The sequence below is a fragment of the Canis lupus genome, chromosome 14 (assembly GCF_048164855.1).
Source record: "Canis lupus baileyi chromosome 14, mCanLup2.hap1, whole genome shotgun sequence".
Lineage (NCBI taxonomy): Eukaryota > Metazoa > Chordata > Mammalia > Carnivora > Canidae > Canis > Canis lupus.
In genome coordinates this window covers 30558301-30574270 of record NC_132851.1, presented here as the reverse complement: position 1 = coordinate 30574270, position 15970 = coordinate 30558301, and the positions used below count along the sequence as shown (strand labels likewise).

The following is a 15970-nucleotide window of genomic DNA, read 5'->3' as shown; positions in this document are numbered from 1 at the left end:
TTTTAGCATAAAAAAGTGTTCCTGTTTATTGAATATTATTTCACTATATTAAGAATATCATTATTTGTCTATTGTCTATCTACTCTCCTGTTAATGGACATTTGGAAATTATAAAAAAAGCTGCTACAACATTCATGTCTGTATCTTTCTGTGAACATAAGTTTTTATTTCTCTGGGTAAATACTGAGAAATGGGATTACAGGATCAAGAGCAGGTATGTGTTTAACTTTGTAAGAAATTGCTAAAGTTTCACAAAGTACACATTTTACATTCCCACGAGCAATGTAGAGTGTTCTTCTGTAGCGTCCCAATATACCATTAGGCTTATCCTCTGAAATTCTTCCCTTCACACACTGTGTCACTCTGTTCTTGCATTATGACCTTGTTTTTTTTTAGTTTCCTCTTCTCTCCTAAAACATGTGACTCTCTTCCTTGAAGTTCTTTAATGTACGTGTGTGTATGTATTTTTCTGTCCTTGTCTACTAATTCCAGTAACTGGATCATCTGTGGGGCTGCCTACTCTTACTATATTTTCCTGCTTCTCTGCATTTCTTATTACTTTCTTTATTGCAGGTCCAAGGGAATGAAAGAACAATGGAGACTGAAGTATAAGACTCTTCTGTTTCTCAAGGGCACAAACCCTGCCTTCTGTCTGTTAGGGAGAGCAGGGAAATGAACAAGAAGAAATCCATCCAACAAGAACAAAAGACTTCTTCATATGATGTAAGTGATCCAGAACTACTCCTTCCAACTAGGTGACCTTGGATAAGTCACCTGACTTCTGTGTTCCTTAGTTTCTACATTCGTCAAGTAAAATTAATCACTACCTTTTTTAAGTTTTTGTTATAAATATTAAATGAAATAATGCACTTAATATAAAGCCTAGAACAATGTAAGTATTCAATAAATACTAACAGTTAGTAGTAAGTGCTCAATAAATGTTATTAGTAGTATTTGCAATATCAATAAAAGAGGATTAGCCATAATTTTTATCCTAAAATACTAAATCCACAGAGCTATGACGATGTGATTAAATGTAATATGGTGGGGTTCTAGCAATATTCCTTTTAAGAACAGTTATGGATTTGAATTTTGATTTTTCCACTCAGTAGCCAGGTGACCTCCAGCCAGTTATTTCTCTAAATAAAGCCTCTGTTTTTACCTGGAAGCAGGGGGTGAGGGGGCTGGAGAAGCACCTACTTATCTTTTCAAGGGTGTGGTGAGAATTAGCAAAAGTAACATATAAAACATGTTGCATAAGATCAATTACAAAATAGACCATTACTATTATAATTAACAGGCATCAAATAACTAAATGCTCACAGCCATCAATTTTATCTGATTCTAAGGTATATCACATATCGCATACTATAGTCTGATTTTCTGTTCCAAAAATTTTTAAATGAGTAATTGTTAGCTTAGTGGGGGTGGCAGGAACAGAGGGGGAAACGCCTAGAATAAGAGGTGATACTGATGAAAACATGCTTTGTACAGGACAGCAGAAAAAAGGCTGAACTAAAAAAGCAAGTGGACTATAGCATGTACCTGACTTTCCTATTTACAGAATACTGGGGCTGAAGCAACACAGACTTAGCTAATCAAGTTAAATATATAAAAGACACAGTTGATGTATTAAAAAACCTCCAAAAGCATAGCTTTGAACTACAGCTCATCCACTGTGCTCCCTCAGACAGGCCAGCGTCCACACGGAGGTCGGCAGAGGGACCTGTGTAAGTGCTTTCCCTATAGGGAACCTGTCATTGTCTCTCTCCCGTGCTTCTCTACTTAAGAACCACCAGATACAAGCAGGTAATGCCATGATCAAGTATGTCAGATACCTTATGTTTGGGACATAAAGTTACAATAGGACCGAAATAGGTATGACTGAGGAAAATTTAATGATTCAAGCGAGCCGTATGCATAGGGACAATTAGTCCTGCCCTGGAGACAATGGTGAGGTTGAACCATATAAAACTGCAGTTTTTTGTAGGTCAAAATGGTTAAATATGACAAATTACCTGGTTAAACATATCATTAGAATGTGAGACTTCCAAGTTACCCAGATTTCCTTATGGCAGCAGGCTAAAGGAAGGAATGATCTAAAAAGGAAAGCTAGGACAGCTAGAAGACACTAGAAGCAATCCTATCGAGGTCTGTCCAGGGAACAGAATGACACCAAGACGGAAGCACCTCTGTGATCTTGTGTTTGCCTAACTGAAAAGCACTATTACCTAAAAATATAATCAACCACAAATCTATATAGGGGTTTAATAATTTCTATTTTGTTATTTTATTGCTGTTGTAGTAATAAAATCCTTACCGTATGGTGAGTTCCAATATTTGAGCAAGTCTATCATGAAGCAAATTTGCCTACAATGGAGAAAAAAAATTAAGAATGGATTTCTTTATTTCCCTAATACCCATCTGTGCTAATACAAACACAGTCTACAGAGGAAAGCCATAAGTGAAACCATGAAGCTGATGGTACAAAGTACTTTCATGTTTTGGTTTCTTCTGTCCCATACACTGGAATTTAATGTAAAGTTCCTCTTTCATCCATTTCCTAGTCTCACTGGTAGAAACAAACCAAGAGACACATAAAACAAAACACTCACAGTTAAGTCCCTGAAAACTACTGCCCAGAAAGTATCAGGGCAACAATAATCTTCACCATTCAGTTTGGGATCTGGCATTCCATCAGCTTGTACTACACACAGATATCACTGAGGCCTCCTAGCGGCTGTCAGGGTTTTCAGTCCCTACCTGATACATTCATTACCTTGTGTTCTGTGGATCTGCATAAAGCATGGAACCTACCACCTAATGACTAAGAAAATGTTCACAAAATAAAACTCCTCCTCCATCCCTTTTACCCTGTGGCTTACTCACTTTGGATTCACATTGTGCTGCTATTTCTTCAAAAGGTGCTTTCTGGAATTTCTCTATCACAAGACGCCTCTTTTCCTTTTCCTGTTCTTCCATTCCACTGGTATCTATATAAATGTTTACAAAGACCCATTAAAGAGAATACAGATTTTCACAGAACCTTGCCAATGACCATAAAAGCAAATAATCTATAAATCAAAAATAAAGGTAATTTATAAGACTAGTTTTAAAAGGAAAAAAGCAAAAGACCAAACATCCTTGAAATGTCTGTAACACTAGAGAGCAGATACACAAAAATTTTTTTTTTTAATCTAAGGTAAAGCTATATCGTACAAGTTCCTTTCTTAAAGACTACCTCTCTCTTCCCCAAAAAAGCAGGAGCAGGACACCCTGCTATAAACCAAACAACGTCAGGGCCCTACCTGAAGGATAATTCTTTTATAAATATTCATGCCCTTGTACATGAGACACTAAATTAAAAGTCTGCTGATACTGCACAGCAAAGGATACAGTCAACAAAACTCAAAGACAACCTACAGAATGGGAGAAGATATTTGCAAATGACATATCAGATAAAGGGCTAGTTTCCAAGATCTATAAAGAACTTATTAAACTCAACACCAAAGAAACAAACAATCCAATCATGAAATGGGCAAAAGACATGAACAGAAATCTCACAGAGGAAGACATAGACATGGCCAACATGCATATGAGAAAATGCTCTGCATCACTTGCCATCAGGGAAATACAAATCAAAACCACAATGAGATACCACCTCACCCCAGTGAGAATGGGGCAAATTAACAAGGCAGGAAACAACAAATGTTGGAGAGGATGCGGAGAAAAGGGAACCCTCTTACACTGTTGGTGGGAATGTGAACTGGTGCAGCCACTCTGGAAAACTGTGTGGAGGTTCCTCAAACAGTTAAAAATATACCTGCCCTACGACTCAGCAATTGCACTGTTGGGGATTTACCCCAAAGATACAAATGCAATGAAACGCCGGGACACCTGCACCCTGATGTTTATAGCAGCAATGGCCACGATAGCCAAACTGTGGAAGGAGCCTCGGTGTCCAACGAAAGATGAATGGATAAAGAAGATGTGGTTTATGTATACAATGGAATATTACTCAGCTATTAGAAATGACAAATACCCACCATTTGCTTCAACGTGGATGGAACTGGAGGGTATTATGCTGAGTGAAGTAAGTCAGTCGGAGAAGGACAAACATTGTATGTTCTCATTCATTTGGGGAATATAAATAATAGTGAAAGGGAATATAAGGGAAGGGAGAAGAAATGTGGGGGAAATATCAGAAAGGGAGACAGAACGTAAAGACTGCTAACTCTGGGAAACGAACTAGGGGTGGTAGAAGGGGAGGAGGGCGGGGGGTGGGAGTGAATGGGTGACGGGCACTGGGGGTTATTCTGTATGTTAGTAAATTGAACACCAATAAAAAATAAATTTAATAAAAAAAAAAAAGTCTGCTGATACTGAATGTCATAGTGGAAATAGAGTCATTTGGAACCTTACTGTTTTAGCCTTTTGCACTTGTTGACAGTTTAAAAAGACGTGTTTTATGATGTGAGGCCTGACCAAAGTTTGTGAGACAGTAAGATAAATGCCTATCTTGATACTACTAATATAAGTGTGAACATCTGCTTCAGAATATGATCCTGGGTGGTTCAGTCAGTTAAGCATCCGTCTTCGGCTTAGGTCATGATCTCTTGGGTCCTAGGGTTGAGCCCCGAACCCCGCGTCCAGCTCCCTGCTCAATGGGGAGCCTGCTCCTCCCTCTTCTTTTGCCCTTCCCCCTGCTTGGCTCTAATAAACAAATGAAATCTTAAAAAAAAAAAAAGAATATGGAAATAGGGTTAATTTATGGCTTATTGGTAATGGTCTACTGTAACCCCCCAGCAATTCTTTAGCTGTTTTGTTTTTTTCCTGGTTGAGAATTTCATAGGATGAATGCACTTGTGTTCAATGTTCTTTAACTCAGGCTGCTTTTGAGGCGGATAATCTATAGGTCACAATCGGTTAGTTTTAAAAAGCGGAAATAGAAATAGCAGGTAGAAAGGAAACAGAGGTCGATTTTTCCTCTAAAACTGTGGCAGGTTAACAAAACTGAAGAATTTATACACTTCTGAATGACAGAGAATTATTATCACCACTCTGTTTTTCACTAGACCAGGGCAAGCAGCTCAAATGTGCCTGAGGCCAGGCAGGACACCGAAGTGTTTAAATTAGGTCATGTAAAAGCAGTAGAAAATAAGGGTACGTGGGTGAGATGAGGCAGATGCACCCTGATCTGTGCACTCTTTCTGAAGATACTTTGAACTAAATTTGACCTGCAGGCACCAAATCTATTTGCCACGCATTAGGCCGTTCTCAAGGTTTTTGGTTTCAAGAGTCCTTTACATCCTTCAAAGTTGTAAGAAAGCCAAATTTTCATATCCATTAATAGTTTTAGATTACAATACAAAACTGAGAAACCTTAAGAATACTTAATTCATTTAAAAACAATTATGAAACCATTATATGGTACCATAAATAACATTTAATGAAAACATGACCATACTTTCCAAAGTGAAATAAATTCCAGGAGGAGAGTGGTATTGTTTTATATTTTTGCAAATCTCTTCCATGTCTTGGCTTAACAGAAGGCAGCTGGATTCTAGCTGCAAATGTATCCAACCCACTGTCAGTGTTATTTTGGTTGAAGTATATAAAGAGAATCTAGCATCAGAGAGACAGATACTGGGAAAAAGTATTCTAATAGCCTTTCACAGAACTATGGGTATCTTTTTTGGACACTACAACAAAATTTGAGAAATGGTAGTTTTCTTAAAAGTTTGTTACAATATGAAATTTGAAATCTTCCTAATAGGGACACCTGGGTGGCTCAGCAGTTAAGCGTCAGCCTTTGGCTCAGGTCACGATCCCAGAGACCTGGGATCAAGTCCTACATCAGGTTCCCTGCACGGGACCTGCTTCTCCCTTGGCCTATGTCTCTGCCTCTCTCTCTGTGTCTCTGTGTGTCTCTCATGAATAAATAAATGAAATCTTTAAAAAAAATTAAAATTAAAAAAAATTAAACTTTCTATTTTAAAAAATCTTCCTAATAAACATTGTGTAACTGGTTATGGTTAAAATCTACTGGTCAATTTTACACTTTGAATAATCTTCATGCATGATTCTGTAACATCATGCAATGGTCATCTGAAATACTGATCCAAGCTTTGAGCAGTGGCAGTATCATAGCCAATGAGGTTTATCCGAGGCGTGATTATTGCTAATTGGAATACTGATCCAGTGATTTATGCAGGTTGTCTAAATGTAGACATGACTCATTACACAGTATTTTTAAAATCATATTTGTTAGTTACCACCACTGATCTCATTAGAAGCATCTTTAAATACCTGGGTGCTGTCAAACTCATAGTGGTGAACAAAAGTTTTAAAATTTTAATTTTGTTCAAAGTGCTAATTTTATCATTAGAAGCAAAAACAGTGAGGATGGTTTGTTTTTTCCCTTAAAGTCACAGCTTCATTTATTTTCCAGAAAATGCCTACCAAATACCATAGGTTTTCTGTTAGTCTTTTCTTTTTCTTTTTGAACTAAAAACGGCGTTCCTTAAAAAATCAACTAGTTCAGGGGCACCTGGGTGGCTCAGTGGGTTAACCATCTGACTTTTCAACTCAGGTCATGAGATTAAGCCCTGTGTTGGGTTCCCTGCTTAGCAGGGAGTCTACCTGAGGTTCTCTCCCTGTTTGTCCCCCACCCCCCGGCTTCTATACACCTTTCTCTCTCTCTCTCTCAAATACATAAATCTTTAAAAAAAAGTCAACTAGTTCAGCTTACAAATCAAGGCAAAGAAGTGCTTTATGTGTATTTCCCAGAGATGTACCCATGGGTTGAGATTTAATAAAATAATTTATATTAATTAAGAACATATACAAATGAAATAAAATATCATTTAAAAATAAATATGTGTGTGTGGTGAAGAATATGACATGATGACTCTTGGTCTAGTGTGATACCACTGCCTCCTTCATTCATGTTAATTGATGCAGTATAAGGCTAATAGTATCTTAATGTTATGATGAAATTTTTTTGCTTGAAGGATCCCTTGAAAGAGCCACTATAGGCTATCCAGAGGTCCAAGACATACCGTGAGAACCACTGTCCTAGACTGTAGATTTCTTGACATGTTCTATCTTGTTGCTGTTATTTTTAAGTAGACTCCATGCCCAACATGGGGCTTGAACTCACAACCCTAATATTAAGAGTCATGTGCTTCTGAGGAGGGCTCTTGATGGATGAGCACTGGGTGTTATATGTTGGCAACTTGAATTTAAATTAAGACAAAGGGGGAACGAAAAAGAGTCATGAGCTCTACCAACTGAGCCAACTACGCACCCCACGACATGTCCTATTCATCTTCAAATATCTCAAAATATCCTGTACATTATATAAGGGTACTCAAAATTGCTTACTGAATTCAATTAATTTTATTTTGGTAAATTTGATGTTGTATTACAAATTTTTTTTTAAATCCTCTAATGAATTAAGCTGAAAAAGATTAGATTTTCTTTTATGCATGATGTGTGCTAGAGCACTCTACTTTCCTTGATACTGATTTTCTTATTCTAACATCTCTGAAAAAAAAAATGAGAGTCTATTTCCACTCTATATAGCTTTACCAATTAGAAATGAATTGAGGACAAGATATCACTAACCTAGTAGTAATTTATATTAGTACTTAATTGAAAGAACCATTTAAAAAATTTTAAAAACAGGCAAACCATGTAAAATTTATTTCCATAAGGGCCAAAGGAGAAAAAAAAAATCATTCTTTATGCAAAGTGAAAAGATTAGTCAATTAGATGTGGGTATGAAATCCGGCATCATCATTTACTAGCTACATGATCTCAGAAGAGTTTGTTCATTTCTCTGCTCCAATGTTCTCACTGATAAAACAGCAAGATGTAACATGGTCCTCTATTATGCCTATCTGCTAACAATCTCAGCCAGCTCCTTTCTCCTACCCCATTAGAAACACGCTTATAATTACATTACTTTGTGCCTGTTAAAAGTTACTCTACTTAATTCACTTAGAATTATTCAGAATTTTCATCCTCCCATTTCCTACAAAAGGAAATATGCTGTTTCTCCTAAGTTCGTGCAGCCTGCATGTTGGCCACCAAGTAAGTGTGGCATAAAATACACTGACATGCTTTCACAATTCTAGGAAAGTCACTCTACAGAAAGAAAAAGAACCACCTATGATAAGACAGGGCAAGCATAAAAGTCTAAAAAACGTAGCTGAGTAAATCAATTACAGATCGATGCAGAAACACCATGCAGCTTCTGTTTATTTGACACTTCATAAGCGAGAAGCTAGCAAATCATTAGGAGAGTTAACAAAAATCTCACCAATTGCTTTCTTCAATGCTTCAAAGGTGATTTCTTCAGTGTTACTAACCTAGAGAAAAGTGATTTTAAGTAAAACAAAGAGTTAAGAAAGGTCAATATAAGTAACAGCTTCACCTGGTTACAAGTCATCTAAGAACTTTTGCAATTGTTTCTCTTCTTTGTGCTGGCTGGATTTGTGACTATATTCCCTAATATCAAAAACTCTCCATTTCTCCCTTGGTTTTAACAGTGGCCTGACTGCAGTGATTAATGCCAGGCTGGCAGCTTCCTGGAGGCAACCCAACCACCACTGCATTACAGACGTCCATCCCGTCATGGGTGTGCAACAAGATCTGAGTCCCCCTGACTGTACCAGGCTTCCCTAAGTGAACAGTGCTTGGAGATATTCAAGGCAGGGAAAATATGTAAACTAAGTACTCTACACCCTCTATTAATTTTGGTGCCATATACAGTTTACAAATTAAAAATAAACTGAAAACTTAAAATGGTTTAAAAGCAAGAATCCTCACTACTTAAAAAAAAAAAAAAAAGGGGGGGGGGGGATCCCTGGGTGGCTCAGCGGTTTAGCGCCTGCCTTCAGTCCAGGGCATGATCCTGGAGTCCCGGGATGGAGTCCCACATCAGGCTTCTGCATGGAGCCTGCTTCTCCCTCTGCCTGTGTCTCTGCCTTGCTCTCTCTCTCTCTGTGTCTCTCATGAATAAATAAATAAAATCTTAAAAAAAAATAAAAATAAAAATAAAAAAACTAAATAAAAAAAGAATCATCACTACTTTGATAAGCATTCAATGAGTATAGATAATCAACATCTTAATCATATTCTGGATCTTTGAAGGTCAACCACCAAGACCTATTTTCCAGAAACACCCTTTAATAAGAGGTTCTCCCCTTTCTTGCTTTGAGATATATAAAAGGCATGGAATCAACTGCTTTATGATAAAAAGTAATACTTTTTATGGCACCAGCACATTTTCAGGGGGAATAATATACCCAAGTTACTATAGTGTCTCTGAATAGAAGTTAAAAAATGATACCTGAGTACTTGCCTGGGCCTCTGGTCAGCCCTAATTTTAGCTCATGAGCTTCTTTTGCTAAGTCTAAGGCAGCAAGACTAACGAAAGCAAGACTTCATGCTTTTGCACCTTAGCTTCTCTGTAATGCAAAGGCTTTAGCTGGAAATCAAAGCAGCAAGAGTTCCACTACCTCAGTTTTTCTACTGAGGGTGCATATTTCTAGTTGAAGTCAGATTAAACTCGGGAATCTTCAGTTGCCTTGTTCTAGATATTTGGAGCAGATATACAGGATTAGGCTCTGGCTCATTAATTATTTGTACCTAGAAGCAATCTAGTACCTCAATGACAAAAACCCACTGTCGTTCGTATATGTGGTTAAGGAGTTTAGAGACTCCTGCAAAACAATTATATTACAGGGAAAAGGACACAGAAGAACCATGAGGCCAGCCTTCTTGTCACATGTTAAGTGTTAATTTATGACCCATTCCAATCTCAGGGAAGTGGAAAGTTAAAGTACTTTATTCCAAGAACTCTTCTCTACTGGTTCTTCTTTTCCCTAATTCGGATGATCACAATGCAGTCACTCTGTCCCTCTGCTTTTTTGTTTTTAACCTTCTTTCTCAGACTCCCTTTTTGAAACTTCTTCGCCATGCCCATCCCACTCTCAAACAAGCTACTGCTCTCCTGCCCCCTTCCTTATCTCCAGCCTGGCTACTGTGGGTCCTCCTTATCCAACCATAGATTATTAAAAGGATCTATAAGCTGGCTTCTCTAGCTCCAGTCTCCTCTTCCTGATTTCATTTGGCCACGCTTCTGAGACTCCTTTCATAAAATCATAGTGCTGCTAACAACACTGCCCAAATCTCGATGTTTCCCTAACTTCCTACCAAATCACACACAAGCCCTCAGGTGGGTGACAAAATTTTCTATAATTTGGCTTCCATCTCGTTTCCCCCTTTCCTTTTATGAATCCCATTTAAAAAGGAAAAAGGACCAACTGTTTAATGATTCATATTTTTCATACAGTGTAAATACAAGCCACCTTCTTTACTTGGTGCCCAAACAAACTACAGTCTGTTTGCCTCTCCAGAACACCAGTTGTATGTTCGGGAGAAATGGTGCAAAGATATCAGCCTCTAGGAGCTTCAACATTCCTTCGACTCTTGAGAACTTTTGCCTTACTCAACATGTGCAACTCTAACCTAGGCTGTACAACCCCCCTGAGCCTACATAAAATCTGATTATATTTTTCCAATCAGACTAGTAGTTATGTTATTTTCACTGTATCTTACTAATTTTACAACACCTAGCACAGCAGTTTCTAATATTAGGCTAGACTTGTTTCGTTAGCACACGTGCAAGTTTCTTTACTTGTATTTGGGAAAAGGCAGGGAGTACATATGTATAAAGACAAGATTCTATTTGTCCTAGAATAAATGACAATTCTTTTTAGCCAACTGGGACTTACTTTTGTACAAAGAAAAATTCCATATGCACTCAAAATGTAATTTTTATATCCTCCATCCATTCCCCCAAATAATCAAGCATTGACGATTACCTATTAGAAGAATCAAGTGGGGATTTCAGGTTTTACTCATATCCATTATGTGTATCAATCATGCCCATAATGCTGAGAGCACCAGAGATCAAAGAATCACGTCAATCGTGCTTTATGCTATTAGTAAAGCTGATAATCTTATCTGTGGAAGCAGAGGCATTTCTATCCATTTTAGCCATTTATCTTCTTGAATGTCTTAATTTAGGTATCTACCTATCCATCTCTTTCTGTATATATATGTCAACTTTTAGAAAATTCATGGAGTGATCATGGTGGGCTAAGGTTTGAATTGCAAATATCAGTACTGACATACCTCAAGTGGACCAAGTATTTCAACAGACTACAGTAACAATTTGAGGTATATCTAGGGAAAATATTAGTTTGCTATGATCTCATCTAAGCAATCTGACTTTTTTTTTTTTTTTTTTAAATTTAAGCTCTAAAAGCAGTGGATATTTGAGGACTAACTGGGATTATGCATATAAAATTTCAAATAATTTTGATCAAATACAAGAGGAATGTTTTCTTCAATGAACAATTTTCTCTTTGATTGTTAGCAAATATATTTATTCACAGTTTGATATTTTGTTATACCATTAACTGGTGAACACTTAACTGATGTGAATTTCTCCTGCCCATGCTATTAATTAGTTGTAGCCTAGAAAGTAATGTTATATTGTCTTCTGTTTTTTGAACTATCATTACTAATATGCAATATCAGATTCCATAATGGTAACTGAGTTTGAAACTTCAATGTGCTCAAGTGACTCTTATAATAAACTGTACTTAATTTTTCAAATGCTTGGTAGGCAGCATATCTGACGTAGAACTTATAGCAAAGAGAAAACAGGGTCTTTGACAAGTTAAAAAATACATTAATGGACTTTTAATTGCAAAATGTCTGAGAATCTTTCTATAGTAAGTCTGTATACAAATGTTTTCTTCACTTCATTTTTCTCAAATTAGACTGACTTCTTTGCAATAACTTGAAGTGCTATATATATATATTTTTAAATAACAATGGTTGCCAAAAGAAGAATGGAGTACTACTCAATAATATTTACTGCACTCCTGATAAAGTGTGTAAGCTACGGCTTTAGATTAATTCCCCCCGACCCCCAAAAGAAAGAGCAAATTCATTATCATTAAAATACAAAGGTAGCACAATACCCTCCTGACTAGTAAAAAGTATATACATTAAAATGGCTTTCAACAGATGTATTTAGGGAGGATGATTTTTCTTGAGCTTTAAACTGGCAAGAAACTATACCCACCATACCTCAAAATGAACACTAACTGCCTCTTAAATGATCTTGACACTCTGCTGATAATTTCTTAGTGAAACTGACTGGTTCTATTTAGTAGGGAGTGGAACAGCAAAAAAGATGTAAACTAGATGGCTGGAGCCTGGCCACCAAAAAGCTATAATTCTTGAAGATTAATTGACAGGGATTGGCCGGGGGGGGGGGGGGGGGGGGGGTGTGAGGTGGGCTGTGACAGCATGAATTCAGGCAAATTCCTTTCCCTTTTCTTAAATGGATAATCTGTTAACTATTTATACTGTACCATGAGAAGTCATGAAATACCTAGGTAGGCAAACAGCAGATAAATCCCCAAGGAAGAGGCTGACTTGACATGCTGGCATTTCAGCATTTTTACTCGACTATCAAAAAATTCTCTGGTTGATCCATGTGGAGTTTAGTCCTAGACAATGCTGGCTGGTTTTTCTTCCTAAAACTAGGGAGGGTACAGTTTTATGCTCTATTCAAACAGGAGGAGAGCATCAAATCTCTGACATTTCAAATAAGTCACAGTTCTTAAAGGGTATGTAGGGCACTGATACAGTATAGCCTACATTAAATTCATTATAGTTACTATCAGATGATAAAAAAAAAATATGCCCTCCCAGATGAGGCTTTGAAGCCTTCTATAAAGTATTTGCCTTCACATGAGATTGTACAATTTCCTTTATTCTCATAATTTGTTTCATAAATCTTTAAAAATAGGATTTGGAGAGCCTCCTAATTTATTAACAGGCCTTATTTCTTACTGATTAAAAAAAACTTAGTTGTTTCACACAGTTCCTTTTATTACACTAAGTTACAATGTAAAAACTAACAACCTCATAATACACGATATTAAGTTTATGTATCTTTACTGAGAGCCAACATGAGTTCAGTAAAATATGTAAGAAATAAGCTAAAAGCTAAATCAGATTAATATCTACTAATAGCACTGTTGATTTGGGGGATAATTTAGTTATATTTGTTCCTGTTTCAAACTATAGAGGGGGAAAAAATTCTTTTAAAGTAATATCTATCTCAAGAAAGTACCTTGCCATACACTTTCAGCGACTTACCACATCATCAGAAGGAATGCTGTTGGGTAAAATATCCACCTGAATGGATACAGTGTCCACAATACTTTTTCTTCTAGAAAGTCGATCTTCATCTAAAATCAAAATGTTAAAAATAAACAAATAAATAAATAAAATAATAAAGTCAAAAAGTTTTTTCCCCCATTACTGGATAGTTAGATATGGGACATCATCTATGAACTTCACCTATTTCAGATTTCAGAAAATTTCAGATTTCAGAAAATTTCAGAAAATTAAAAGTTTGTCCTCTTTTGCTCTAAACACATAAAGCACTGTGTTCTCAGACTTTTATATTTCATCAAATTAAAAATGTAAAATTGATGGGGTGAACTAGGTTATTAGTTTTACTTTCCAAAAAGGAGCATTCAGAACAGCAAAATTCCCTTCCCCCAATAGTTTAATAAAAACAACAACAACAACAACAAAAAGGCCAACACTGAAAGGAGGAATTATATAATCTAAATGGAATATATTTCATTTTTACTAAACACTCACAAATACTGCCCTGATTATCTCTCATTTCTCCCCCAAACAGTGAAAGGTGTGCACTAAGTGAAGGAACCCATATGTGCAAGTGTTTACCATGCACCAGACTGGACTGAAAGGATCTGATGCTTCAGTCAATAGCTCTTGCCCCACCCCCCTTTTCCAGCCACTCAATTCTACGGCTCCTGACCCTTCACTGAAGTCAACTACCTGTCTGGGAAAACTTGCTCTTCATTTGCTTTAGCTAATCTACTTTCTCTCCACTTCTGCAAACTTGCTCACTTGTCTGGTCTGCACCAACTGTTCTAATCCGTCACTACCTACCACTCTTAACCCCAGCAGTTATAATCCTGCCTTCAACCACTCTTCTGAAACAGGGTGTCTTCCTAACCAGTAAGTTCACCAGGTATTCCTTGGTTCATTTTGCGCTTAAGCATTTCATGGGCAATTGAATTTATTACAATCTCCATCCATACATTTTTTTTCTACTCCAATTTTCGCCTTTGTCGTTCAACAAACCTATTAGGTGATTAGACACCATGTTAGGTGTTAGGGACAGACTGCCGAATATAGTTCAAACCAGCATATAGTCTAACAGAGAAGACCCAAAATAAGCCAATAGCTACACAAATAATGAAGTACAATGGGGAAGCACTGGGTGCTAGGAGAACATCTAATAGTCATGGTTTCATTGGAAAATAGGAAGCCACTTTGTATATTCCAATATAAAGGATTAGAGGTTTATTCAACCATAGCCAGAACTAGGTAAGTATACTTTCTCTTCTGAGCTCCAGGTCAGTATTTCCAACTTTCTATTAGTAATTTTATTCGACAAGTTCTAAACCCAATTTTAACACCTCTAATAAATCATGTTTATTTCACACTGTCCTATTTATTTTCAAGAGTGCCACCATTAAAATTCTGCATCTATCTCATGTCACTGCTCTCTCCCATTTACATTTCTTATAGTGATGTCTTCAAAGTAAATCATTTTTAGTCTTAATTATAATTTTAAAATACAGCCCACTGAGTAATGCAGTTTCCCAAGCTTTTGAAATTAGGTTTAGTACATGTCAGAGAAAAATGGAAGAGGCTGCTCACACTGTGGGCTCAGACTGCCCCAGGCCCCACCCAGCTCCTAGAGGGCTAAGGCAATCAATATCCAGACACACATAGAATGTTCCCAACAATAGCTGGGAAGCTTAGGTCCAGAGTCTGACAGTCACTTCATAATCTGGCAATACCCCACCATTCTAATCCTATTTTATACATACTGTGATGTTATTCTACAGAAAGAGTTAAGAATGAAGAACTACAAGAAGGCCAGCACAGATGAAGAAACAGGTTTCTCACTGACCACTCTTCAACTCCACGGGAGACTTCCATGGTAGTAATTAATGCTGGTGATCAAATATGGTAGTTCACCCTCTTCTAAGCAGAGAGTAGGACTGCAATTCCAGCTTCCCTGTGGTTTAGAGAGGCTATGTAACTAGTTCTGGCCAATAAAATACAAGCAGTATTGCAGAGAGCAGCTGCCCGATCAGGTTGGATTCTAGATATGGAGGCTATGAAGTTATGCAGTTAGTTTGAGCAAAAAATTTACTGCTTTATACCATTAAGAACCTATCATTGTTTGTTATCACGACTTAGCTTAGTCCAGGGTTTAACCTTGGCACTACTGACATTTTGTGCCAGATAATTCTTGTGGTGAGGGGTTGTCTGTGTAATGCAGGATGTTGAGCTTCTACCCACTAGAAGCCAGTAGGGCTACCCCTACCTCTCCTGGCCCCACAGTGATGATAACTAAAAATGTCTCTAGGATTCACAAATGTTCCCTGGCATGGGCAAAATCACCCTCAGATAAGAATCACTGACCTAATCCATCCTGACACTGATAACAGCCTCACTGCTTTTTTTTTTTTTTTTTTTTTTTTGAGTGAAATGTTTACACTTATATTGAAATATGCACTAAAACGGAATGAGTTCTACTAGTCAATGAACCTTCACCAAAGCAGAATCACAAACTTCTGTTGGGGAGGTCCAGTCAGCTCGCAGCAGTGATCCCCAAGCAGGAACACAAGGAGAAGCCTGGGAGATCCTACTCCAAAAAGCCTCCTTTCAAGAGACACCTACTCACTTCTCCTACATGCACCCACACAGATTTAGGAGCATGGACATGCTCCTCATTTTCATATATTTTTAGTTTCTTTTT

The 15970-nt window shown here is 37.3% G+C and overlaps 1 protein-coding gene and 1 non-coding gene across 7 annotated transcripts in view; one reads left to right on the top strand and one right to left on the bottom strand.

Moving 5' to 3' along the window:
* The window catches only part of EFR3A (EFR3 homolog A), a 105528-nt gene that overhangs the window by 4345 nt on the left and 85213 nt on the right, over window positions 1-15970 (bottom strand). For 4 of the 6 annotated variants that reach the window (XM_072774523.1, XM_072774520.1, XM_072774521.1 and 1 more), the window contains 4 exons: window positions 13255-13346; window positions 8327-8375; window positions 2890-2993; window positions 2321-2370 (listed from right to left, as the gene is read on the bottom strand). In XM_072774523.1, coding sequence (XP_072630624.1) covers window positions 2321-2370; window positions 2890-2993; window positions 8327-8375; window positions 13255-13346 — 295 coding nt within the window. Of the gene's footprint in view, window positions 1-2320; window positions 2371-2889; window positions 2994-8326; window positions 8376-9358; window positions 9602-13254; window positions 13347-15970 lie in introns of those variants that run through there. The other 2 variants (XR_012006838.1, XR_012006839.1) reach the window with 2 other exon arrangements.
* LOC140604381 (U4 spliceosomal RNA) lies at window positions 6125-6269 on the top strand. Its single transcript, XR_012007289.1, has one exon. It is a non-coding gene; the product is annotated as a U4 spliceosomal RNA (small nuclear RNA).